The sequence below is a fragment of the Arachis stenosperma genome, chromosome 3 (genome assembly GCF_014773155.1).
Source record: "Arachis stenosperma cultivar V10309 chromosome 3, arast.V10309.gnm1.PFL2, whole genome shotgun sequence".
In the NCBI taxonomy this organism is placed as follows: Eukaryota; Viridiplantae; Streptophyta; class Magnoliopsida; order Fabales; family Fabaceae; genus Arachis; species Arachis stenosperma.
In genome coordinates this window covers 42,759,476-42,785,324 of record NC_080379.1, presented here as the reverse complement: position 1 = coordinate 42,785,324, position 25,849 = coordinate 42,759,476, and the positions used below count along the sequence as shown (strand labels likewise).

Here is a 25,849-nt window from a genome sequence, read left to right as displayed (position 1 = left end):
TTTTTTATTTTTGAATTTTTAATTATGAGAGAGAAAAACAACAAAAATACTCAATGCATGAAATTTTTAGATCAAAACAATGAATGCATGCAAGAATGCTATGAATGTCAAGATGAACACCAAGAACACTTTGAAGATCATGATGAACATCAAAAACATATTTTTGAAAAAAATTTTTATGCAAAGAAAACATGCAAGACACCAAACTTAGAAATCTTTAATGCATGGACTCTAACAAATGAAAAATGCATATGAAAAACAACAAACAACACAAAGCAATAAAATATCAAGATCAAGCAAGAGGACTTATCAAGAACAACTTGAAGATCATGAAGAACACTATGAATGCATGAAATTTTCGAAAAATGCAAGAAAAGTTTTTTAAAGCATGCAATTGACACCAAACTTTAAAATTGACTCAAGACTCAAACAAGAAACACAAAATATTTTTTATTTTTATGATTTTCTAATTTTTTTTTTCGAAAAATATAGTTTGGAAAAACGAAAAATAAAGGAAAAATTTTGAAAAAGATTTTTGAAAAGAAAATTACCTAATCTGAGCAACAAGATGAACCGTCAGTTGTCCATACTCGAACAATCCCCGGCAACGGCGCCAAAAACTTGGTGGACGAAATTGTGATCACATGCTCTTTGTATTTGTATGAAATTTAATAATTGGCTCTATTTGAATTCACAACTCCGTTCAACTAACCAGCAAGTGTACTGGGTCGTCCAAGTAATAAACCTTACGCGAGTAAGGGTCGATCCCACAGAGATTGTTGGTATGAGGCAAGCTATGGTCACCTTGTAAATCTCAGTCAGGCGGATTCAAGGATAATTGGATTATTAGTTTAAATTTGATTAATGGAATAAATAGAAAATAAAAAGGGATAGAAATACTTATGTAAATCAATAGTGGGAATTTCAGATAGGTGTATGGAGATGCTGTGCTCCTCTTGAATCTCTACTTTCTCATTGCTTCCATCCAATCCTTCTTACTCCTTTCCATGGCAAGCTGTATGTAGGGCATCACCATCATCAATGGCTACTTTCAATCCTCTCGGGAAAATGGTCCTATGCGCTGTCACTGCACGGCTAATCGTCTGGAGGCATCACCCTTGCTGATGGCTACATCCCATCCTCTCAGTGAAAACGTTCCAAATGCTCTGTCACAGCACGGCTAATCATCTTTCGGTTCCCAATCAGGTTGGAATAGAATCCATTGATTCTTTTGCGTTTGTCATCACGCCCAACCTTCAGGAGTTTGAAGCTCGTCACAGTCATTCAATTCCGGAATCCTACTCGGAATACCACAGACAAGGTTAGACTTTCCGGATTCCTGGGATCCTACTCGGAATACCACAGACAAGGTTAGACTTTTCGGATCCCCATGAATGCCGCCATCTATCTAGCTTATACCACCAAGATTCTGTTGGGGAATCTAAGAGATATGCGCCCGGCCTAAGGTAGAACGGAAGTGGTTGTCAGTCACGCGCGTTCATAGGTGAGAATGATGATGAGTGTCACGGATCATCACATTCATCAAGTTGAAGTGCAACGTATATCTTGGAATAAGAATAAAAGAGAATTGAATAGAAAGTAATAGTAATTGTATTGAAACTTGAGGTACAGCAGAGCTCCACACCCTTAATCTATGGTGTGCAGAAACTCCACTGTTGAAAATACATAAGTGAAAGGTTCAGGCATGGCCGAATGGCCAGCCCCCTGAATGTGATCTCCGGATTCAAATTACAATCCAGGATGAGATTATGATAGTAAAAAGTTCTATTTATAATAAACTAGTTCCTAGGGTTTACATGAGTAAGTAATTGATGCATAAATCCACTTCCGGGGCCCACTTGGTGTATGTTTGGACTGAGCTTGATCTATCCACGAGCTGAGGCTTTTATTGGAGTTGAACTCCAAGTTATGACGTGTTTTGGGCGTTCAACTCCGGATCATGACGTGTTTCTGGCGTTTAACTCCAGACAGCAGCATGTACTTGGCGTTCAACGCCAAGTTACGTCGTCAATTTCCGAATAAAGTATGGACTATTATATATTGCTGGAAAGCTCTGAATGTCTACTTTTTAACGCCGTTGAAAGCGCGCCATTTGGAGTTCTTTAGCTCCAGAAAATCCATTTTGAGTGCAGGGAGGTCAGATTCCAACAGCATCAGCAGTCCTTTTTGTCAGCCTTTTTCAGAGTTTTGCTCAAGTCCCTCAATTTCAGCCAGAAATTACCTGAAATCACAGAAAAACACACAAACTCATAGTAAAGTCCAGAAATGTGAATTTAACATGAAAACTAATGAAAACATCCCTAGAAGTAGCTTGAACTTACTAAAAACTACCTAAAAACAATGCCAAAAAGCGTATAAATTATCTGCTCATCATCGTGCTTCCGCACAGGTCCAATTTTCCACGGGGTGTGCGTGCACACACAAATCAGAAATCACAAATTCGGCAGAATTTACAGAATTTAAATTTTTTCCCCAAACTTTCAATGATCATATCTCCTTCCAAAAAATTCAGATTTCAATCAAATTTAAACCATTTTAAAACTTATGAAATTATCTTTCAATTGATTATAAAAATTATCAACTTCCGAAAACAATAGCTCAAGATATGATCCGTTGAAGTTCATCAAAATTCTATTTTTACCACAACTTATAAACTCCCCGTTTTCAAAACATACTCTTACCATTCCTTACCAGATTAAGCCAAAACTCAACCATTCCAATCATCAATCATTTCCAAACTATTTTCAATCATCAATCCCCAATTCCATCATATTTAGCAAATTCTCAATTTAACATGTTTTATATCATAATCAACATTCCACATCTCAATCTCCAACAAATATTCAATTCATCAATCACCTTATATACATATATACGTATATCAATATTACACTTCTGTCATGATCATCAACAAGAGCCTTAACCCATATCATCAACCAAGCATATAATTCCTATCACACACAATATTACATGCTTTACCAACCATTACAACCACTCACAATCATTTCCACCATCATTCATATATTTTCAACTCAACCAAATTATCCAACAACCACATCAACAATTCCAAAGCCCTATCCTAGGGTTACTAGCCTACGTTTTCACAACCACATTACATTTTAGATACAGAAAACCGAAACCATACCTTGGTCGATTCCCGCTCAACCCGGAACACTCTCAAATTCAACTTCCAAGGTTTCCAAACTCCACCAACAGATTTCCAAGCTTGGGGTTCCACACCAAAGCTTTCTAAAATCACCAATCAAGCTCCAAAACACACATATATAATGCCTAAGCCACAATATCACATCAAAACACAATAACTCAATACCCAATACCTCAAATTCAACACTTTTAGTAGATTTTGAGTTCTCTTACCTTACCCAAGGATTAAGGGAGCAAGAACAAGCCTTCCCTTCAAGTTAATTTGATCCTATAACACAAAGGAGTTCAAAATCTCAATATTTTTACCCATGAAACTCGAAACTAAGGGCTGGGAATCGAAGAACAAAATGTGGCTTACCTCAGAAATCTTGGTATGGTTTTATAGAGCTCGACACCGCGGTCGCGTGGCCACAAATGGTGTGTCAATCGGAGCTCCGAATCAAAAGATATGATCAAAGGAAGGTTAAGGTGAATAGGAGCAAGGGTTTATGTCTTCCCCCCCCCCCTTCTCCCTTGTTTGTGTTCAGCGTGTGTGTGTTCTTGGAGGAGAGAGAGTGCTGAGCTCTCTCAGTTGGCTTGGCCCTTGGGCCCAACTTGGGTCCGGTTGGCCCGATTTGTCCCGTTCGACTCAATCTTGGGCCGATTTCTTTAAAATTGGTGTCAAAATTCTCGTTTTAATTTTTTCTATCATATTAAACCATAAATACCTCATTTCTCATTTTGTAGAATATATTTTAATTTATGGGTTAATTAGTCATTAATTAACTGAGTTTTACATTCTACCCACCTAATTGAGAATTTTGCCCACAAAATTCGAATTTAATTTCCTGAGAATAGGTGTGGGTAGTCTGCTCGCATATCTGACTCAAGTTGCCAAGTGTGTTCATCAACACCGGCTCGACTCCATGCCACATTTACTAATAAAACCTCTTTTTCGCGTAACCTATTAATACTTGTGTCATCAATCCTGACCAGAGTCACCGGTAGAGTCAAATCTTCCTTTAACTGAACCGATTCAGGTTCTAACACGTGACTAGCATCAGGAGTGTACTTCCAAAGCTTCGACACGTGAAATACGTCGTGTAGGTTCAAAAGGTGAGGCGGTAGAGTCATCCGATATGCCATCGGTCCAACCCTCTCAAGGATCTGAAACGGACCGATGTATCGGGGATTCAGCTTCTTTATCTTAATCGCTCTACCTATTCCTGTTGTTGGAGTAACCTTAAGGAAATCATGGTCTCCTTCTTCAAACTCTAAGGGCTTCCATTGCTGATCGGCGTAACTCTTCTGACGGCTCTGAGCTGTGAGCATCCTATCTCTGATTTTCTTAACTTGCCTGGTAGTCTCAGCTATCAATTTCGGCCCTAATAGACTTTTCTCCCCAGCCTCATACCAACATAGAAGAGATTGGCATTTCTTCCCATATAAAGCCTCATACGGAGCCATTCCGATGCTCGCATGGTAGCTATTATTGTACACAAACTCAACTAGCGGCATATACCGATCCCAGCTCTCCGGCTGATCCAGAACACAAGCTCTCAACATATCTTCTAGGGTTTGGATCGTCTTCTCAGATTGACCATCTGTTTGAGGATGGTAAGCTGTACTTAAGCCCAAACAGGTTCCAAAAACTTTCTGAAACGCACCCCAGAACCTTAAAGTAAAATGGGGATCTCTGTCAGAAATTATATTAGCGGGCACACCGTGAAGTCTCACAATTTCCTTTATGTACAAGCGTGCTAACTCCTCCAGAGTATAGTTCATCCAAATGGGTAAAAAGTGAGCTGACTTGGTCAACCAGTCCACAATCACCCAGACAACATCAAAACCGGTCCTAGTCCTCGGCAATCCCGACACAAAATCCATCGCAATGCTCCCACTTCCATTGCGGAATCTCCAAGGGCTGCAACATCCCGGAAGGTCTTTGATGTTCAATCTTCACCGTCTGACAAGTTAAGCACTTTGAGACGTATTCCGCCATATCATTCTTCATACCAGGCCACCAGAACATAGCCTTTAGATCATTATACATCTTAGTACTCCCAATGTGAATAGAAAATTGCCTATTGTGCGCCTCCTTCAAGATATCTTGTCGCAAAGTCCCAACATCGGGCACAATGATTCTACCCTTGAATCTCCACAACCCATCTTGATCCTCTAACATTCTCCACTGCTTTCCTTGCTCAATAGCCGGCAACACCTTCAATAACGTGTCATCATTTTTATGAGACTTCAGGAGTTCGAATTTAAAATCACTCGAGATTTGTAACCGGCTCAAACACAGGGTTTCAGACACTTCTTGAACTCCGATCTTCAGACCCTCAAATGCCTTGAGCAACTCCTCTTTGCGAAGCATCATCCAAGCAGCATATAATGACTTTCGACTCAGCGCATCTGCCACAACATTCGCTTTTCCTGGATGATAATTCAACTCAAAATCGTAGTCTTTTAGTAACTCCATCCTCCTCCTCTGTCACATATTAAGCTCTTTCTGATCGAAGAGGTATTTCAAGCTCTTGTGGTCAGAGAAAACTCGGAACTTAACTCCATAGAGGTAATGCCTCCACACCTTAAGTGAAAACACAACCGCAGCGAGCTACAAGTCGTGCGTCGGGTAACTAACCTCATGAGGCCTCAACTGACGTGAGGCATACGCCACCATATTCCGGTGCTGTATCAGCACGCACCCCAGACCGTTTAGTGAAGTATCATAATACACCTCAAACGTTCATTCGGCTCGGGTAATACCAACACAGGCGCGGTAGTAAGCTTTTGCTTCAGCGCTTAGAAACTTTCCTCACACTCAGAGGTCCAAACAAACGGTGCGTCCTTCCGGGTTAACTTAGCCAGTGGCAAAGCTATCTACGAGAACCTTTGATGAATCTCTTATAGTAGCCAGCTAAGCCCAGAAAACTCCTTATCTCAGAAATTGAGGTCGGTCACTTCCACTCCTTCACTGCTTTCACCTTGGTAGGATCTACTGCTATCCCCTGTTTACTCACCACGTGACCCAGAAACTTTACTTCTTTCTTCCAGAATTCACATTTAGACAGTTTCGCATAGAGTTTCTTTTCCTTTAGTATCTGCAACACGGCTGTTCATACCCTGGGTCAAAGCTGTCCGGCCTGGGATGTTCCACAGACAAAGCGACCGACCTCTTCAGGTCAGGATGACCCAACCTCTTCAGGTCAGGATGACCCGAGCTCCTCTTCAAGAGCTCGGCCAAGTCATAAAAAAGCCCAATAAAGGGCCCAAACAGAGGAACACGTCCCGAATCTAAGGGCAGCCCAAGCTCGTAGAGATAAAGGCGGTTTCCTTGAAGATAAGAAGACCTCACTCAAAGATAAGATAAGATAACTATCTTATCTCCGAAAAGGTCACTCCCCACTATTATAAATACATTGGGGTACCCAGGTATAACTCATACTCTGATTCTACTAAATATCTGCTTAATACCCTTGCCAACTTAAGCATTGGAGTCCCTTGCAGGTACCCCCCACCCTCCGGGGGCGAAGGAATCAGCATCACCATCAAGTCCAACAAATCGGATACAACCGTTTTGACCAGCACGGAAGATCTCATCCAAGATCGACCTACAGTTTCAGGTAACCCTCGAAACATTGGCACCGTTGCTGGGGAACATGGAAGTCATCCCATCACCATGGCGGACGACCATGACAACGACCACACTTCAGATCTAGATGATAGAATGCCGCACAAAAATGCGAACACCACACCAAAAGATACTTCCCAACTTAACAACAAGAAGAACTCCTCAAACGAGGGAGCCATGGATGCACTTCAGGACCGATTAAAATAACTTGAAGAAGAAGCCCTACGTCAACGAGAGGCCGAGAAAGACCTACAAAGGGAAATAAGGTGCCTCGAGAATTGGAGAACAAACTCCTAAAACTTGAAGCCGATATCAAAACCAAAGCCAGTAGATCCCCCCCCCCCCCCCCCCCGCCGAAGATAGCTCCCGCAAGGAGCGCAACCCATTTACCAAGGAGATCATGAAGACTAAAATCCCAAAAGACTTTAATCTCCCAGATATAACCTTATACGACGGTACTACAGATCCCGTCCATCATCTCAGTAATTTCAGAAGCAGAATGTACCTCACCAAAGCCTCAGATGCAGTTCGTTGCAAAAGACGCCTCAAAGACGTATATCATGTCGCAGGAAAGGAAGAAGCACCCGACATCCCCGCAATTACTTTCACCAAGGAAGACGCTTCCGGCATCGCATCAGGACATGACGATCCCATGGTCATCACTATTATACTGGCAAACGCAAATCTTCACCGCACGCTAATAGACCAGGGGTGCTCCACTGATATCTTATTCAAAAGTGCCTTCGACAAACTCGGCCTGGAAGAAAAAGAACTCAAAGCATATCCGGATAGCATGTTCGGACTAAGAGATACCCCGATACAACCGATGGGATACATCTCGCTACCCACAACTTTCAGAAAAGGAATTCAGTCAAGAACACTCAAAATCGACTACATCGTAGTCGACGTAAGTTCAGCCTACAATGCCCTAATAGGTCAGACAACGTTGAATCAGCTCGGTGCAATAGTCTCAACCCCACATCTATGCATGAAGTTCCCAACAGTAGGGGAAATAGCTGCGATAAAAGCATATCAGAAGATGACGCGCTGGTGCACGAAATTGTGATCATCAATGGCGCCATCAACATGGTACGCTCAATTGCAATCTCAACTCTTTAACAACTTCGCACAACTAACCAGCAAGTGCACTGGGTCGTCCAAGTAATAAACCTTACGCGAGTAAGGGTCGATCCCACGGAGATTGTTGGTATGAAGCAAGCTATGGTCATCTTGTAAATCTCAGTCAGGCGGATTCAAATGGTTATGGAGGATTAATGATTAAAAGATAAATAAAACATAAAATAAAGATAGAGATACTTATGTAATTCATTGGTGAGAATTCCAGATAAGCGTATGGAGATGCTTTGTCCCTTCCGTCTCTCTGCTTTCCTACTGTCTTCATCCAATCCTTCTTACTCCTTTCCATGGCAAGCTGTATGTTGGGCATCACCATTGTCAATGGCTACAGTCCCGTCCTCTCAATGAAAATGTTCAACGCGCTCTGTCACAGCACGGCTATTCATCTGTCGGTTCTCGATCATGTCGGAATAGAATCCAGTGATTCTTTTGCGTCTGTCACTAACGCCCCACAATCGCGAGTTTGAAGCTCGTCACAGTCATTCAATCCTTGAATCCTACTCAGAATACCACAGACAAGGTTTAGACCTTCCGGATTCTCTTGAATACCGCCATCAATTCTAGCTTATACCACGAAGATTCTGATTAAGGAATCCAAGAGATAAACATTCAAGCCTTGTTTGCATGTAGAACGGAGGTGGTTGTCAGGCACGCGTTCATAAGTGAGAATGATGATGAGCGTCACATAATCATCACATTCATCAAGTTCTTGGGTGCAAATGAATATCTTAGAACAAGAATAAGATGAATTGAATGGAAAATAGTAGTAATTGCATTGATACTCGAGGTACAGCAGAGCTCCACACCTTAATCTATGGTGTGTAGAAACTCCACCGTTGAAAATACATAAGAACAAGGTCTAGGCATGGCCGAATGGCCAGCCTCCCAAAGAGGGTTCAATCATAAAAACATGATCAAAAGATTTCCAATACAATAGCAAAAAGGTCCTATTTGTAGAGAACTAGTAGCTTAGGGTTTACAAAGATGAGTAAATGACATAAAAATCCACTTCCGGGCCCACTTGGTGTGTGCTTGGGCTGAGCATTGAAGCTTTCATGTGTAGAGACTTTTCTTGGAGTTAAACGCCAGCTTTTGTGCCAGTTTGGGCGTTTAACTCCCATTCTTGTGCCAGTTCCGGCGTTTAACGCCAGAATTCTTGAGCTGACTTGGAACGCCTGTTTGGACCATCAAATCTCAAGCAAATTATAGACTATTATACATTTCTGGAAAGCCCAGGATGTCTACTTTCCAACGCAATTGAGAGCGCGCCAATTGGGCTTCTGTAACTCCAGAAAATCCACTTTGAGTGTAGGGAGGTCAGAATCCAACAGCATCTGCAGTCCTTTTCAGCCTCTGAATCAGATTTTTGCTTAGGTCCCTCAATTTCAGCCAGAAAATACCTGAAATCACAGAAAAATACACAAACTCATAGTAAAGTCTAGAAAAGTGAATTTTAACTAAAAACTAATAAAAATATAATAAAAACTAACTAAAACATACTAAAAACATACTAAAAACAATGCCAAAAAGTGTATAAATTATCCGCTCATCACGCGCCGCTGTTACAACAAAAGTCTAAGCCTCAGAGGCAGAGGAGAAGAGTTTCACACAATTGAGCTCGATGGAGTTCAGAGGCGGGAAGAACTCCGCCCACAACCTGAAGGTGAAATAGAGAAAATCCAGATCGGGGACACCCCGGACCAAACGACCAATATCGGCACACTCCTGAAAGGAGACATAAAAGAATTACTCATACAATTTCTACGAGACAATGTCGACCTCTTTGCGTGGAAGGCCGCAGACATGTCAGGCATAGATCCCAAGCTAATGTGCCACAAGCTAGCAGTCTACTCAGGATCTCGGCTAGTACAACAGAGACGTAGTTAGCTAGGACCACAACGCTCTCAATCTGTGGAAGAACAGGTACAAGCTCTACTAGAGGCAGGTTTCATAAGAGAAGTCAAATACCCACTATGGTTTGCTAACATCGTATTGGTGAAAAAGTTAAACGGGAAGTGGCGAATATGCACTAACTATACCGACCTCAACAAAGCCTGCCCAAAAGATCCTTATCCACTCCCAAGCATCGACGCACTGGTAGATGTCTCCTCCGGATATAAATACCTCTTCTTTATGGACGCATACTCGGGATATAACCAAATCCCAATGTATCCACCCGACCAAGAAAAAACCTCATTCTTAACCCCAAAGGCAAATTACTGCTACATTGTCATGCCCTTCGGTCTTAAAAACGCGGGAGCCACTTACCAAAGATTAATGAACAAGGTTTTTTCGGATCACATCGGAAAAATCATGGAAGCTTACGTGGACGACATGCTAGTAAAGACACAAAACAAAGAGACGTTATTATCCGACCTGACCCAAGTATTCGACACTATAAGACGACATGGCATGCGACTCAATCCCACAAAATGCACCTTCACAGTAGAAGCTGGTAAATTCTTGGGTTTTATGATCACACAGAGAGGAATCGAGGCAAACCCGGACAAATGCCGGGCCATACTCGACATGAAAAGTCCGACTTGTGTCAAAGAGGTACAACAACTCAATGGGAGGTTAGCAGCCTTGTCCAGATTTCTAGCCGGATCAGCAATAAGATCTCTTCCCTTATACGCTACTCTAAGAAAAGGAAAGAAGTTCGAATGGACAACGGAGTGCGAGCAGGCCTTCCAAGATTTCAAAAGGTTCCTGGGACAGCCACCTATCCTAACTCGACCATAGGAAGGAGAACCACTCATATTATACCTCGCAGTAGGAAGTCAAGCGGAAGCCTCAGCACTAGTCCGAGAAGACGACAGCGGGAAACAGCTCGTATACTTTATCAGCAAAGCATTACAAGGATCCGAGCTGAACTATCAAAAAATAGAAAATTTTGCTTATGCTTTCATACTAACATCATGACGACTTCGCCCATACTTTCAAGCACATACCATTAAAGTCGGACCAACCAGCCCATAAAAGGAATCTTACAGAAAATAGACTTGACAGGCAGAATCTTGCAATGGGCAGTCGAGTTGTCCGAATTCGATCTTCAATACGAAGCTCGGACGGCCATCAAATCGTAATATCTGGCCGACTTTATTGTGGAATTCACGGACACACCGGAAAGCCCCACATAATGGAATCTCTATGTGGATGGATCCTCAAATAAAACGGGAAGCAGCGCGGGTGTGATAATTGAAAGCGACCAAGGAACCCAAATCGAACTCTCCCTCAAATTCGGGTTCCCTGCCTCAAACAATCAAGCGGAATATGAGGTGCTACTAGCTGGTTTGAAGCTGGCCAGGGAGGTTGGAGCTCAAAAACTTATCATCTTCAACGACTCACAGGTAGTTACTTCATAAATAGCAGGAAGCTACCAAGCCAAAGACCCCACTCTGAAAAAGTACTTGGACAAAACCAAGGAACAGCTCGGACAACTCGGAGAATATGAGATCCGTCACATACCCCGAGAACAGAATACCCAAGCTGACGCACTCTCAAAACTAGCCAGCACCAAATCAGGGGGCAACAATAGAAGCCTTATCCAAGAAATTCTGCAAAATCCATCAATCTCAGAAGAAGAAAAAGTCATGACTATAACAGGACAGGATCAAGGATGGATGACTCCCATAATAAACTACCTCAAAACAGAAGCACTCCCCACAAAAGAAAAGGAGGCAAAGAGGTTAAAACAGGAGGCACAATATTACACTATCATCAATAATACTCTATACAAAAGAGGGATTTCAATACCACTACTAAAATGCGTACCGACTTCAAAGACAAAGAAAGTCCTAGAAGAAATACACAGTGGCATTTGTGGCAATCACCTCGGAGCACAGGCACTTACCAAAAAAGTACTTTGGGCAGAATTTTATTGGCCAACTCTACAAAAAGAAGCCATAGAGTTTGTAAAGACATGTTCATCATGTCAGAAACATGCCAACTTTCACATCGTCCCGCCAGAAGAACTCATCAGCGTGACCTCACCTTGGCCATTCGCAAAATAGGGACTCAATCTTCTCGGACCCTTTCCTCAAGGATCGGGACAAGTCAAATTCCTCATAGTGGGAATAGACTACTTCACAAAATGGATTGAGGCAAAACCCCTAGCTAATGCCACTGCTCAAAGAAGTCAAAAATTCCTATATAGAAACATCGTCACAAGGTTTAGGGTTCTATACTCCATCACTATAGACAATGGTACTCAGTTCACAAATGCAGGCTTCAGAAAGCTAGCAGCCGACTTGAATATAAAACAACAATTTACCTCTGTCGAACACCCCCAAGCCAATGGGCGAGCTGAAGCTGCCAACAAAGTCATATTAGCCGGGTTAAAACGGAGATTACAAGATGCAAAGGGAGCCTGGGCTGAAGAGCTCCTGCAAGTCCTATGGGCATATCGGACGACTCCACATTCCACTACAAAGGAGTCACCTTTCCAATTAGCTTACGGAATGGAGGCAATAATCCCAGTGGAGGTCGAAGAAGGATCACCCAGAGTGATCTACTATAGTGAAAAAGCCAACTCCTAACTCCAAAGGGAAGAGCTCGACCTACTTCCAGAAATCCAAGAAAGAGCTCGGATAAGGAAAGAGGCGTTGAAATGACGGATGGCCTCCAGATACAACCAAAAGGTAATACAATGGGCCTTTGCTGAGGACGACCTCATCTTAATTCGAAACGACATTGGAACAACTCGACCTGGAGAAGGAAAGCTGGCAGCGAACTGGAAAGGACCTTACCGAGTCATAGAAGTGCTGGGAAATGGCTACTACAGGCTTTCTGAACTCGACGGGCGAGAGCTTCCCAGGTCATGGCACGCCTGCAACCTAAGAAGGTACTATAGCTAGGGATGATAAAGGACCTTGGACAAGGCGCACTCTTTTTCCTGAAAAGGTTTTTTAATGAAGTGCCAAGCCGAGACCTATAAATCACCCGACTTAGGAAATTAACTCCCGCATGTATATTTGCATTTTCTTTTAATAAAATCTGTTCATATTTTCTACAAACGCTCAAGCCGCATTATTCTGAAACATTCATCGCCCGATTATAAAGCTACGGATCGACAAAAAGTTAAAATCAAATTCACTACGCGATCGCGATAAAGACCAAAGATGAAAACCAAATTCATTAAAAGGTCTGCCAAACGAGGGTTAAAACCCAAACTCTACAAAATCGGTAAAGATGAAAATAGAATAATGCAAGAAGTTATAGAAAGTGATCTATAGAAAGGACCTGACGATGTCCTAATAAAATGGATTGCTATAAAATAACTTGAAGATTAGCTGACACAAAGAAGTCGGACCAGCCATAACAACCCAAGTTATAAGTAAAGCCCTGGAAAGAGGTCTGGCCAACCCTATAAAAGAGGATTACTATAACTTAGAAGAGCCCGACATGATGAAGTCAGACTCCTACGAAAAAGTTACAAAGGTAATCCCTGAAAAAGACCTGAACAAGGTCCAAGAAAGAGGATTACCAAGTAACTCGACAGGGACCGACATGGCAAAGTCGGTCCAAAAATATAAAGTTACAAAGGTAATCCCTGAAAGAGACCTGAACAAGGTCCAAGAAAGAGGATTACCAAGTAACTCGATAGGGCCCGACACAAAGGTAATCCCTGAAAGAGACCTGAACAAGGTCCAAGAAATAGGATTACCAAGTAACTTGACAGGGACCGACATGGCGAAGTCGGCCTAAAAATATAAAGTTACAAAGGTAATCTCTGAAAGAGACCTGAACAAGGTCCAAGAAAGAAGATTACCAAGTAACTCGACAGGGACCGACATGACGAAGGCGGCTCAAAAATATAAAGTTACAAAGGTAATCCCTGAAAGAGACCTGAACAAGGTCCAAGAAAGAGGATTACCAAGTAACTCGACAGGGACCGACATGGCAAGGTCGGCCCAAAAATATAAAGTTACAAAGGTAATCCCTGAAAGAGACCTGAACAAGGTCCAAAAAAGAGGATTACCAAGTAACTCGACAGGGACCGACATGGCGAAGTTGGCCCAAAAATATAAAGTTACAAAGGTAATCCCTGAAAGAGACTTGAATAAGGTCCAAAAAAGAGGATTACCAAGTAACTCGACAGAATCCGACATGATAAAGCTACCCCTGAAAGAGACCTAAATAAAGTCCAAAAAAGAGTGTTACAAATAAACAACTCAACACGAGTTGAAGAAATCGGCAATCTCAGTATTATAATTCCTAACGAAGACCTGAACAAAATTCAAATTGTTGAAAGCAGCGTCAGGCAAAGGAATCAAGCCGATCATGTCAGACAAAGTCCCGACACTCTCAAAGACTACGAAGGTACCAAGACAAGCGCAGAAAAATATGATATGAAAACAAGTTATAATAATAGCCAGCTTCAGAGACCACCAGGTTCAGCCCGCAAAACCTAGAAACTACTTTGTTTATCAAAATAAAGTTGCTAAACAAGCAACTAGAAAAGCGTCAAAACATCATTCACAAAATAAAGAGTTTTAAAAAACAAAGCCCACAAGCCGGGCAATCTACAACAAGCAAGAAGGAAATTCATCTAACATTCGAAGGTTTCTCAGCAGCATCAACTCAGGGTGAAAGAGGACGAGTCTGAAGAGGCACTGCATCTACCGTTCCATCATCCCGGTTCAAGATTTGGCAATCCAGTTCCCCCTGGGTAATGGATCTCAGTAGTGGAAGTCGGAGAAGTCGGCGCAACAGAAGTCTTGGTAGCGGGCAGTGAAGGACGATCATCATCATCATCATCAGGATCGTTAGGGACAATCTTACCATCCTTAACAATGTTGTCCAGACTAATAAGGGAAAGGTCGAGATCTGGCGCAAGAACTCAAAATTGTTCCTTCAGATTCTCATAAGCAGCAGTAACACTGCCTACAAGATGACTCTGAAGTTCGGTATAATCGGCCCGGACAGATTCCAAGCTACTCCTGAGCTCCATCATCTCTCTATAAGTAGTAACATAGCTATCGTTATGTTTTAACGCCGTATCCTCGGCCAGTTGCACAGCAGCCTCCAGACCAACAGCTCGAGCCTTTTCCCCCTTCAGCTCCTTTTCCAGCTCGGCCACTTTCACCTTGAGCTCCTCCTTCAAACCCTTAATTCGGTCAAACTCTGATTTTTCCTCCTCCATAAAGGCCTTGGTAGCATGAATAGGAAGATCTTGAGTATTTCGGTATAAAGCCACTCCCATGTGTGCCAGTGTAATACCACTCCGAGTAATAAAGTCAAAATGATGAAGAATGGATACATCGTCAGTAGGCATGACACCATAGGGAGCAATCTGTTGATCTACAAACCCAACAGCATCAAAGTCGGGAGCACCAAGATTAAAAGGCTCGACAGTCCGAGGTCTTTTTGGAGGAGGAACGGTAGAAGGAGAGGAGGTACCAACAGAAGTTTGCGACGGATCGACCAAAAGAACCCGGGGAGTAGGGATCATCCTCCTCGGCCCAAGAGAGCTCGGGACAGACGGCTTCGACAAAACCTGGGAGGACCCTTCCCCGACCACCTTGGCCGGGACGTTCTGAGCCGCGGTAGCCTTCCTCACCTTCTTAAAGGCCTTCAGCGAGTCATTATTCTTCGACATCTCTGAAAAATTCAAAAATACAGCAACTTACAAGCCAGAAAAGAAAGCAGAAAACAAAACAAATGGGGACATAGTTTATAATACCCAGCACGGTGTGGATCAAGGATGGATCCCCCAGAAATTTCTTGGTCTCAAGATGGGGAAGTTACCCCCAAATATCCTCCAAAGCAGCAACAAAAGCTTGCTTAACCTCGTCTAACATCTCCTAGGTATACCTAGATACAACTACATTCCTCTGCCATTCTAAAGGAAAACGAGGCTCGCCATTCTCATCCAGAAAGAAAGGACGAGCTCCTTCAACAGCTCGGATCTTGAAAAAGTAATTCTTAAAATCTCGAAAAGACTCATCATACATGGAAAAAACCTTATGTCCCTGGGCCGACCTAAAAGAAATCCAAGAAGCTTTCTTTTTTGTAGTTCCAGGCTTGGTCAACACAAACAGATACAGAAAAAGAGTTAAAGAGGGCTTAACACCGAATTCATGACAAATCAGCTGAAAAATCTTAATAAAACCCCAAGAATTCGGATGAAGATGAGATAAGGCTACATTACAAGACCACAACAGGTCAGTCTCAAAGGAAGTAAAAGGAAGGGTAATATTCATCTAGCTAAAGAAGAAATCATAGGCATAAAAGAAAGGACACTCCCCCTGGGCCGGAACAGGAAAGCAGACCCTCTCATCAGAATCGGGTGCCACTAACTCATAGTTGTATTCTTGATTCTCACTACTACATATCCGATGGTGTTTTCTAAGCTCCACACAGAACTCCGAATTAGCTAGAGACACACATAGCAACACAAGGGAGTCCAACCAGTCGAACATCGCCTCAGGAACCTTAGAAGACACCTCGATAATATTTTTGCGAGAAGACATGGTTAACTAGTCCTACAAGAAGAAAAGAAGATTGGATTACTCAAAAACATCTCGGAACACTAATCAAACAACTTGGGCATAAATGGAGACAACTCAAAAACTAAAGCGTATAGGTATCAAGAAGCTATGCAAAGCAACAAAAGGAAACCCCAAGACCCAGTCCAAAAAAGTTCCAGGGGCATCCTTTAGAGGCAGAATAAGGACTCAGGGAAGCCTACAAGCCTACATCTCTACACGTCCCAACAAGAAAATAAAGTCTCTATTTCAACGAGAATGACACTCGGAAAGGCCACAAACCAAATAAAGTCATCAAAATCCGGCGCCTTTCGAAAATACGATTTCAGTCTACCCAAAAACAAGAACATGCCAAGCGGAAAAACTGTCAAAGGCACAATCTTTCTTCAAAATCAAACAAGCCACTTATACAGAAACAGGCAACAACATGTAAAACCCTAGAAGCTTCAACCATTCAGGAAACGCCAGAAAAGAAGAAACCAGAAATCACAGCGACAAAAAGCATAGAAATGCAAAAAGGTTCAAACTTTCCAAAAATTACTCAAGTAAAAACCCTACTGTACCAGGAAAACAAAACAATGCAAGCAAAAAAGAAGATGAACTAACCTGAGAAAAGGGGAAGCGTACGGAGGAAAGATTGAAGACAAAGCGGTCGTCGAAAACAAAAAAGGCACCTACGATCACCAAGCAATGTCGCAAAGAGAAGACGCGAAAGGGCAGAACACAGGTAAAAACAGAAAAGTGAGAAAGAAAAAGGGAAGTTACAGAAAAGAGAAAAAACTGTTTTTGTGTGTAAAAGTTCAAAATAAAAGAAAAGAAACGGGGCATTGAAAACCAATTAATGAGGGCATTAAAACCCTCGTGCATTCCCAAGGCAAGGACGCTAAAAAGCGTGCACTCTCAGAGGAAACAAAACGTTCTGCATTCAAAAAACTCTACAAGGATAAAATTGATAAAATGCTCGAGTTCGGCTTCACCTGAGAAGGTTCGAAGTCCTAAAACTAAGACTCAACCTAAAGACCAAGCTCGAGCAGGGGCACTGTTCATACCCTGGGTCAAAGCTGTCTGACCCGGGATGTTCCACAGACAAAGCGACCGACCTCTTCAGGTCAGGATGACCCGACCTATCCTTCAAGAGCTCGGCCAAGTCATAGAAAAGCCCAATAAAGGGCCCAAACAGAGGAACACGTCTCGAATCCAAGGGCAGCCCAAGCCCGTAGAGATAAAGGCGGTTCCCTTGAAGATAAGAAGACCTCATTCAAAGATAAGATAAGATAAGATAAGATAACTATCTTATCTCCGGAAAGGTCACTCCCCACCATTATAAATACACTGGGGCACCCAGGTATAACTCATACTCTAATTTTACTAAATACCTACTTAATACCCTTGCTAACTTAAGCATCGGAGTCCCTTGTAGGTACCCCCACCCTCCGGGGGCGAAGGAATTAGCATCACCATCAAGTCCAACAAATTGGATACAACCGTTCCGACCAGCACGGAAGATCTCATCCGAGATCAACCTATAGTTTTAGGTAACCCTCGGAACAACGGCCCTCAAGTGTTCTGCATGCTCTTCTTCAGTCTTGGAATACATCAGTATGTCATCAATGAAGACAACCACGAATTTATCCAGAAACGGATGGAAAACTCTATTCATATAGTCCATAAATACTGCAGGAGTGTTTGTCAACCCAAAAGATATTACAGTGTACTCGTAATGACCGTAACGAGTTCGGAAAGCGGTCTTAGGGATGTCCTCTTCTCTTACCCTTATTTGGTGATAACCGAATCGTAAATCAATCTTCGAGAAAACTCTAGCTCTTTGTAACTGATCCATGAGGTCGTCAATCCTTGACAGTGGGTACTTATTCTTTATTGTGACCTTGTTCAGTTGTCTGTAATCCACACAAAGCCGCATACTCCCATCTTTCTTCTTCACCAATAACACCGGTGCTCCTCATGGAGAAACACTTGGTCGGATAAAGTTCTTATCCAATAGATCCTCTAATTGAGATTTTAGCTCGGTCATCTCTAGCGGTGACATCCTATAAGGAGCAATCGAGATTGGCCCTGTTCTCGGCACCAACTCAATCGCAAATTCAACCTCTCGCCTAGAAGGGAATTCCTCTATGTCATCAGGAAATACTTCAGGAAACTCACATACAACCGGGATTTGTTCCAAGTTTTGATCATCACCCGAGACACCCGCGGTTAACAACATAATACCCTGACATTCGGCCCCAAAACAATTCACCATCACAGAATTCAAGTAATAGTTACTCACCACAACCAGCCCTTCTGTATCTTCCAGCATAAGGTACGCTAATTTCGCAGAACAGTCGAGTAGAACATGGTTCTTAGATAACCAGTCCAACCCTAAGATAAGATCAAGACCGATCATCGACAAACAAATTAAATCGTGTACAAAGTCACGCTTCTTGAACCTAAATGAAACTTGCGGACATCCTAGCCTAGTTATCATGGCTTCATGGGTCGCATTATACACCTCAAATTGTAGCCCAAAACCATAATCTTTAATCCTAACTCACTAGCCTTTTCAAATACAATGAATGAATGTGATGCTCCAGAATCAAATAAGGCATTTAAAATCTGACCAGCCATTTCACATTTACCTCGGATAAGTGCCTCTGATCCCTCGGCACCCACAGCTGAAGTAGTAAACAGAGAGTTGGAGGTTTTATGCCCCGACTTGCCACATGAGTAGCACAAACCCAATCCAGCCTTGTACGGAACACCAGGATGGTAACTCCCACATCTAGTGCAAGCCTGCTCATTCAGAGGTTGCTTCCCAAATCTTCTCCCTGAAGCATTGTTATTGTTGTTGTTGTTGTTATTGGGCCTTCTGAAGCTATTCTAACCCTGAGTCCTCTGTGGTGCAAAACCTCCCCGCTTGAAGGGTAGGCCTCTAGGAGCAAAACGCTTTCCTCGGTTCAGTGGGAATGATCCCCTTTGGCTTCCTCTTTCTACAGCTGTCTTCTACACACACTCTTCGGCGACTCTGCTCTTGTTTACTAACTCAGAGAAAGTCCTGATCTCCATAGGCCATACTGAGCTGTAGATATCGCTTCGGAGCCCTCCTTCATATTTGATGCATTTCCACTCCTCGAAGTTCTTCGAAGCTCCTTGACACATGCGGGAGAATCTGAACAGCTCCTCAAACTTGTCTGTGTACTCAGATACAGACATAGTTCCCTGCTTCAGCTGCAGCAGCTCAAGTTCCGTTGCTGTCAGGGCGGAGTTTGGAAAGTACTTCTTGTAGAATTCCTCCTGGAAGGCATCCCAGGTGATAGGGTCATCACCCTGTTGTATGAGACGTCGGGTTCCCTACCACCAATGCGACGCTTCTCCAGTGAGCAGATAAGTAGCAAACTCGACGCACTACTCTTTAGGTACCAATTGTGCTTGCAGTGCTCGTTCCATAGCTTGAAACTAAGTATCGGCCTCAATCGGATTGGTGGTTCCCTTGAATTTTGGCAGATTAACCTTTAAGAAGGTTCCCAACATCATCTAACCTTGAGTCCAGTTTCTGCCATTTTCCCCATTATTATGGTTGTTCATTTGCTGTCCAAGTGCCTCAGCAGTGGCCTGCATAGCAGCAGCCATGTTTTGTAGTGCAGCCATGAAGTTCACCGGATCATTCGGATTGGTTTTCGGCCCATGGGTGCCGGTACGTCCTCTCCTACGGCCTCGATCGAGTACACAAGGCGCCATCTGGTTCCTATACACACCAAACAATCGATATCAAGTTGACCAGTCTCAATATCGGAAGTCTAGTGCTTAAAGTTCCAAATGCATGATCATAAACGTTTATGCCAGTTATATCAATTAGATATCCTAATAGCACATAAACACAAACACAGAGAATGCACAGAAGCATAATCAGTCTATCCCTCAGGCTTTACTGGAACGAACTACTCTGATACCATAACGTAACACCCTACCACACAGAGTCTTATGCTTAAGTCATAAAACAGAGGTGGCGAGGTATTACGACCTCTAAAAGCAAAATTTAGTATGTATAGTAGTGTGAAAAATGTTTATAACTAGAAGCCTTTGAAGAAAAAGGGGTAAATCAAAACCGATAAATCGAAAAGTGCAACATTCCGATTGATAACGTAAACGAACAGTTAAAGAGTAAGCTAAAGCGAATAGATATACAAAAGAGTGCCAAAATACATATATCAAGACTCGGGACTCGACTTGCGAAGATAACTGGTCCGAGCATACAGTATATAACATATATAGTAAGGAAATCCCAAAAGACAACCAGAAAGACAATATACAAATTCTGTTTCTCCAAAATAACCTCTAAGAGGAATCAATACAAAATATATATATAGTGGAGAATGTGAGTATCTAAGCAAAATCCATCAATCAAAATAAAATCCCAAGATACTAAGGATCTTCGCCATAATAGAAACCTCCAGAGTGCCTCAGCGAGGAGCCTCACTTCCTGCATCTGAAAATCACAAAATTCACATGGGTGAGAACTAGAGGTTCTCAGCATGGTAATAGTGCCCAAATATCTAACACGTAATGTCCTGGAAAAGCCGAAGACAATCCTAGAACTTCCAGATATAATTAAAGCGTATAAACAGGCTAAACCATGAGAAATGTAAATAGGCAACTATCTTATGGATCTTCAGACTAACTAAGTATCCCCTTTCCAAATCCTGCAAACCTCCCAACTGCCAACAGTAATTAAGATGCAAACACAAGTATAACAAATAAAGAAATGCACAAGTAGGAAGCAGATAAGGCAATTAGGCAATTAGCAAGTAATGATGCAATCAATTAGGCATTCCAAACAAATCACATATAATGCATATGATACATGCCTGTCCTAGTCGTTGATGAGTCTCATCTGTCGGTTATAAAGCCAACCCGACAAGTCCTGGTAGCTAACCATTGGACTGTCCCTCTGTCGTGCATCCCCAACTTGAGTTATCCACAACATAACATCATATATACATATATATACAACATCCTCACTGGTGTATATTTACGGGGGCGAGCTCATCCGGAACTTTCACAATGTCCGACCACACTTACGACATAGGGTCAGCAGAGTATCGAGTCTCCACCAAGAGCACGTGGTGGCTAGCCACTGCTTTCACCCAGGGAGACTCGTATCTCAGATAAGTGGAGTACAACAATCACAATAATCAACAGTTTAGCATATATGCATATAAATCACATCCATATATTATCATTCATCTCAGCCATCCGGCTTACAATTCATAATTCGTAATCAGCCATAATCATCATTACACACCACCATTCGGCTCATTTTCATACTCAGCCATTTGGCTCATATCATATACAGCACTCCACCATCCTCCTCAACAACTCGTATCATCATCATTCATCATATTCATCATAACATCTCCTTTCTTCACCCACAAGTTACCCTCTCCCCTAGCTTACTCTCATTCGCTAAGCATTCTATATCAATTTAAGATCTAAGGGATAAAACTGGAGGTTTATAAGTGTGAAATAACACCTCAGAAGGTTACGAGCTTGTTGGGAATGTGAAAGAATTGAAAACAAAAGCTTTAGAAAAGAACTGGGTCTCGTGCGTACGCACAGGGGTGTGCATGCGCATGCACAGGAGCATTTTTAAAAGTGTGCGTACGCACAAGTCTGTGCGTACACACAGAAAGCAAAATCTCCATAGTTGAGTGTGCGCACAAGGTGTGCTAGCGCCACCAACAGCATGCCATTCCCAACGTGTGCGTGCGCACAAGCCTATGCGTACGCACAGCTCGAAATCCTTCATTGGTTGTGTGTGCGCACAGGGCGTGCTTGCGCTCCCATCAATAGCCCTGCCCCTGCATGTGCGTACGCACAAGACCGTGCTTGCACATAGGTCCAATTTTCCGCGGGGTGTGCGTGCGCACACAAACCAGAAATCACAAATTCGGCAGAATTTGCAGAATTTAGATTTCTGGCCCAAACTTCCAATGATCATATCTCCTTCCACAAAATTCAAATTTCAACCAAATTTAAACCATTTTAAAGCTTATGAAATTATCTTTCAATTGATTATAAAAATTATCAAATTCCGAAAACAATAGCTCAAGATATGATCCGTTGAAGTTCATCAAAATTCTATTTTTACCACAACTCATAAACTTCCCGTTTTCAAACCATACTCTTACCATTCCTTACCAAATCAACCCAAAACTCAACCATTTCAATCATCAATCATTTCCAAACCTTTTTCAATCATCAATCCCTAATTCCATCATATTTAGCAAAATTCTCAATTTAACAAGTTTCATATCATAATCAACATTTCACATCTCAATCTCCAACAAATATTCAATTCATCAATCACCTTATATACATATATACGCATATCAATATTACACTTCTGTCATGATCATCAACAAGAGCCTTAACCCATATCATCAACTAAGCATATAATTCCTATCACACACAATATTACATGCTTTACTAACTATTACAACCACTCACAATCATTTCCACCATCATTCATATATTTTCAACTCAACCAAATTATCCAACAACCACATCAACAATTCCAAAGCACTATCCTAGGGTTACTAGCCTATGTTTTCACAACCACATTACATTTTAGATGCAAAAAACCAAAATCATACCTTGGCCGATTCCCGCTCAACTCGGAACACTCTCAAATTCAACTTCCAAAGTTTCCAAACTCCACCAACAGATTTCCAAGCTTGGGGTTCCACACCAAAGCTTTCCAAAATCACCAATCAAACTCCAAAACACACATATATAATGCCTAAGCCACAATATCACATCAAAATTCAACACTTTCACTAGGATTTGAATTCTCTTACCTTACCCATGGATCAAGGGAGCAAGAACAAGCCTTCCCTTCAAATTAATTTGATCCTATAACACAAAGAAGTTCAAAATCTCAATATTTGTGTCCATGAAACTCGAAACTAAGGGCTGAGAATTGAAGGATAAAACTCAAAATCTCAACATTTTAATTTTATGGATTAATTAGCCATTAATTAACCGAATTTTACATGGCGCATCGATCCAAAATCAAAGAGAAGAAATTTCAGTATCACAATATGCACCACAAGCTGAGAATGTCATTTTTTTCTATTTTAAAAGAAATAAAAACCTATTTCATACAAGAATTTATTACATCTCAATCCCTCAAACTTTTCATTCATATAACTGTTAAAGTAACCTTGTTACAGGTCGTAGAAGAAAACTCCAATGGAAACACTACACCATTTAGGGAGAAGCATCAGATTATTAGGCAACCAGCTCCATGTTTCATACCTCCACCCATACCAGGACCGGGGCCAACCTTATAGTTCAAATCTCAACCTTTCCAAGCACCGAACCTGATGCTTCACACCTCACAGCTCCAACCAAATGACTCAATAACTGGGAAGGCAACTCCAGGAACCACTCATGATGCGATTTCTCAAGAGACATTGGCTGCTGCAACTTCAACTACTGCATCAAAACTTTTGAAATTTGTGCCAACACCTGGCTTCAGGCCTCCTAAACAAGAGTGACAGTGCTAATAGGGATTTAGAAACAAATTACTGTTGTTTTGGTGTTTTGACACTTTAGTTGGAAGTGATTCAATGATTCCAAGAAATGTCTTACTGTTGTTTTGGTATTTTGGTATTTACAAATGTGTAACTGTTATTTAGGGCCATGTTACCTCTGCAATGATATTATGACTGTGAACAAATGAATTACATGTTTGTTGACAATATGAATATAATGGTATGAATTGCTATGCTTGTAAGGTTTACTTAAATCCATGTTACATGTACAAATATTTGCTGCACTAATTTGCATTAAATTCAGGTAACAAACTTTAAACAGTGATAATAATAATTCATCTTCATTTAATTTTCACAATGTTTACATATGCAATTTCATCCTGTCACACAATTCTTGGATACCCTAAAATTATTCATTAAGTTGCATATATAGTTGTCCTAAATAAACAGGCAACCATAATCCCACCAAAAACTGCAAAAATATTACAACCTAACCCAACTTTCACCCATTTTTTTCTTGCTCTTTTCCAATTGATTTTCTAATCCAATCAACCTAATTTCTAGCTCTTCCACTTTTTCATCCACCGCATCACTTAGGCCTTCAAATCGATGCTGGCTATGCGGTAATACCTCCTTTGATATTGTCTTCAAAGCATACTCATTAAACGAAGAAACATAATCATCTAGCCATACAAAGAATAAGCAATGAACTTCTGCAGTCTACATTTAAACAAATTCAAAAGGTTAAAATCATGAACATACTTTGAAGTAAGTATAGAACTTAACACAATCAACACATAACTGTCTATGAACATACCTTGAAGTTAGAGCAATGTAAGAATAACCTATCTGAATTATTTTTGGTCCCAGACATGAACAGAATAGCATGAGACCCGCAATAGCATTTTGGGGAGAGCCATCTCTTCTTCCTTCTACCTCCAACGCTCTCATTAGAGTTCATGCTACAACTCAAACTATCGCCTCCAGCTCGCAGGTTGGAGGATGAGTAACGTTCTCTACTCCCAACCATGGTACTCTAGGATTTCGTTATTATTGTTCAGAATACGAATAGTTTATGGAGAGGTTGGGGAACCAGAGGATGAAGTTAACGTTTCCTCCCTCTTTAACCCAAAAACGACGCCGTTTTTGAATGTGACAGGGGGACAAATCGACCCCTGTCCATTAACCCTAATCCACGCTGGAATTTAACTCTGGACTAACTGCCAGATCAGCATCGATAAGTGCCACATCAGACTTTTTCGTCAATTATGAACGGAGGATACAAGGGAGGGGGCGTGATGGATTATTTTATGTAGGGACAGAGACTGGTGTGGGTGACTTTTTTGGTGAGGGGTCGCCTTGTCATAATTTAAAATGGACAGAAACCAAATTGAGTATTTACTCTCCGTAATTATATTGAGCTAAAATTGTGAGCTTCAAAATTCAGCTCTTGTTCTTGTGCATGCAGAGCTTAATACTTTAGAATAATTCACTACATTATTAGACAATATTATTCATTAATCGAGGTATATTTTAAGATGATTTATGCAATTATAGTAACTCCATCCTTAAAAGAGTGTTATCATTTATGGTTGTTCTGAGAGCTTGTAACCTTTTTCGCTTAGTGATATTATTATACTCATTAGTGTGTGGATAAATTATAGGATTCAATTTCACTTCTTTTCACGCTCAAAAGAAAATGATGAGAAAATGTGAAATGGTCAATCCTAAAACAAATACCGGATTTTCTGATGTGAGTATGTGACCAAGAAACGGAAGCATCCACAGGATCTTTGTATTCAATCAATTTCATTATGATCGGCATTGACAAGGGTTGTTTGAAACATTTGCAATGGGATACTCAAAAAATG

The 25,849-nt window shown here is 41.6% G+C and overlaps 1 protein-coding gene across 1 annotated transcript; it reads right to left on the bottom strand.

Moving 5' to 3' along the window:
• Positions 1–18,385: 18,385 nt before the first annotated feature.
• LOC130965991 (uncharacterized) lies at positions 18,386–19,869 on the bottom strand. Its single transcript, XM_057890737.1, has 4 exons — positions 19,843–19,869; positions 19,434–19,773; positions 19,062–19,250; positions 18,386–18,555 (listed from the first exon to the last, which is right to left on the bottom strand). Exons 1-4 carry the CDS (start codon positions 19,867–19,869, stop codon positions 18,386–18,388), a joined length of 726 nt encoding a protein of 241 aa, XP_057746720.1.
• Positions 19,870–25,849: the final 5,980 nt, after the last annotated feature.